Source organism: Propithecus coquereli, unplaced genomic scaffold (assembly GCF_000956105.1).
Source record: "Propithecus coquereli isolate 6110/MARCELLA unplaced genomic scaffold, Pcoq_1.0 Scaffold65, whole genome shotgun sequence".
NCBI lineage: Eukaryota > Metazoa > Chordata > Mammalia > Primates > Indriidae > Propithecus > Propithecus coquereli.
Window position 1 is genome coordinate 7,126,751 of NW_012152507.1, and position 3,132 is coordinate 7,129,882.

At 36.1% G+C, this 3,132-nt stretch overlaps 1 protein-coding gene across 1 annotated transcript in view; it reads right to left on the reverse strand.

Annotated features, from left to right (window-relative positions):
* Positions 1–2,004: 2,004 nt before the first annotated feature.
* Positions 2,005–3,132, reverse strand: part of CWC15 (CWC15 spliceosome-associated protein) — a 10,303-nt gene continuing 9,175 nt past the window's right edge. Inside the window, exon 7 of the mRNA XM_012660070.1 lies at positions 2,005–2,180. Coding sequence (XP_012515524.1) covers positions 2,051–2,180 — 130 coding nt within the window. The 3' untranslated portion in view covers positions 2,005–2,050. The remainder of the gene's footprint in view (positions 2,181–3,132) is intronic.

Sequence of the window (3,132 nt, forward strand, 5' to 3'; positions counted from 1 at the left end):
GCAGTAAGGAGGATGGCTTAGAATAGAGTTCTAGGTTTCAGTGTTGGCCCTCCTCCCTTAAGGCTTTATGACTTTGCTTGTTTTTAAACTTCTTTTACAAACTTCAATTTCCTTATCTATAAAATGGGGGACATAATGCCTACCTTACAGGGAGTAGTGTCGATTAGATGAATGCAGTACAAGCACAATTGGTGGACATTCAATAAATGTTAGCTCTAATAAAGCCCGAAGTGGCAGGGCTGGGCTTCACACCCAGGTCCGTTTGGCTTCAAAGCCCTGGCTCTTTCCACTCAACATTGGCCCCTCAAGGGCTAACACAGATCTCTCAACCACTCCAACACAAGGTATCTCGCAAGGAGGATGTAAGGCATTTTAGCTAAGCATGCTGTTACCTGTGCTGTAAATCTGAAAGCTAACAACACATTCATGTGTGTCCTGGGTCTGTGACTCAAGTTATATGATTTTGTTTTACTTGGAAAACCACAGGGAACAGGAGAAAGAAATCAATGAAATTAACTTTACTCTGATTCTTCCTGAAACTTTCAGGCTCAAATAGGGAATCTGAAATAGGTAGATCTTAGAGTAATGGTGCACCTAAATCAGACCCCTGGGCATGAGTCATAGGCTCTTGAAAGAGCAATTTCAAGTACGGTTTTGGAAATCTGGTAATACCAATCACGTCTGTAAGCACATCTTTAATTTTAAGGTGCTCATACATGACCCACCATGTATTAACTTTGATCAAGTCACTGAGCCTGAGCTTTATTTTTCCTAACTTTGAATAACCCAGTACTTCCTTCCTATCTAACAGTGATGCTATGAAGATAATGAATGTAAAGGCACTTCATAAATTGCAAAGTTGGAGATAAAACACTCAAGATTCAAACTTTTGTGTAAATAGTTCAGTTTGAAAAAATGCAGAACACAATATAAATGTGGAGTCAAGACTTGGGCTCCATTTCCAGCTCTACTCCTGATTCAGACTACATATAAACTGTGTCCAAGATTCCAGTGGAAAATGCTGAAGTAATTAATAAGGTCTTTAAAACATTTAAAATAAATAGCATGTAATAAGTAACATGTTAATTTTGCTTTAAAAAAATTCTGTCTTTAACCTTACCAAGGCTTGATATCATTCATGGCTGAGGAATCCTATGTATGTGTCTCTATCTGTAGAAGGTTCGATTTCTCATCAGAAATTTTCTATCAAAAGTGGTCCCCTTAAGTCACAGCAGGTTTAGGAAAATTCAATTCCCAAGAGTACTGCTTTTGTGGAGCACAGCTGTGTCTCTCCCTCCCACTTCTCACAAGATAACAAACAAAATCCTATTTCCAAAGGTTATGTATTATTTGATTTGAAACTTTCCCAGGCTTTGTATCTAATGCATGTCAGTGTTCTCCTGCAAGAGAAACATGGTAGTTGAGTACACCAGGAGAACACAAGTGAGCGCCACATACTTCCTGAGACTGTTTACACAGTTCTATTGAGCCACCGGGAAAAAAGAAGTGCCTGGAGAAGTGAGAGACAACCACCGCTATTCCAGACACACGCATGAGGCGCTTACTGATTGACGACACTCTTCCATACCAACATGTGGTCCACAATGGAATCCCTCTAATCTTTCATCACACTCTTAAAAAACACATAGAAAATATTATGAATTAATTGACCTTAAATCAATTTGAGAGAAATGAGGGGGGAAAGTTAATACACAAAGAAACACAATACAAAAATTACACAATGTTTTATAAGCTACATAAGCTCCTCCAACAAAAAGTCTGGGACACAGATTTGGTTATTTAGATCAAAAATATTTATTACAAGTAGATTCCCTTTTCCCATATTAAAAAGAGAACATAGGACTAGAAACATTCAGAGAATGGAAACCAGATTAAACCTATTCCAAAGTCCATTATCAACTTAGGTATCTCTAAAGAAAAAGATATTTTGGAACTTAAAATTAGAGAAACCTATATACAATTTAGACAAAAGAAAAGAAAAAATGATCCTTCATATTTTACAGTCTTTAATTAAGCACATAAAACTGTACTATTTGATATATTTCTCCATGAACTTTTTGTGAAATTCTGATCGCAATGTATCATTTACAAATCTTTTGTCTTTCTTCTGATCATCTACACCTTTTGCACAGTTCTTGAAGACAACATCATCATCCCACCTGAAGGGAAAAAAGAAAATAGAACGTCTTATAATGTTTGTATCAGGGGACAAGAATACCATGTACATCGCAAAGCTTAGTCATTACACAGAAAGATGCTCAACACGTCCATCATTTGATGCAGCAATTACACACAACAGAATAAAGCAATTGTTAATATATAATCTTGCTTTATTATAGCAGGAAGGGTAATTCCTGTTTAGAATAAACAAAACATTCTTGTTACTTCTCCATTAAAAGAAACTTTTCAGTCAAAAAGCAGAAATACATAGATTTGAATTGCATAAATACTTAGTCTTCAGGTCTAAAACAAAGAGGCAGTACCTACAACTACTCTGATATTACCATAGACATCTCTAGATGATAGTAACTGATCAATTTACTATAGTTTAATTATGAGGTTTTGAGGATTTTATATATTCTTCTTTTATCAGTTAACATTTAGTAATCATCTACCGTATTCACATTATAGGACAACAAAAGGAGAGGGAACAACTGGGGTATAACAATTAAGGGTCATATATGGCCCATATCTACATTAACCACAGAGAAGATAAGCTGATAAACTCAGGGCAGAACTCTGGTTAGATTCTTCTGGTTGGATTCCTTAATGCATAAGCATTCAAAAAACACCCATGGGAGAGCTATAAAACACGTGTGTTACAGAAAACAAAGCATGATTTCAGAATATCATCTAGCATATAAAACACAAGCCCATATATACAATACGGATACTTTCGCAAATATAAATAAAATACAAGCCCATATAATGTGTGTTTGTGTGTGCACATGTATGCATGCCAAGGGAAACTGCACATGGAACGTAAAGAATGTGGGCACCTCTGGAAAACAGCGTTGGCAAAGTCATCACTGATGCAGTACACAGAAACATAAAAAACTGAGCAGGCTGATACAACTGTAATGTAAGATATGTTTCTATCTCTAATTCCAT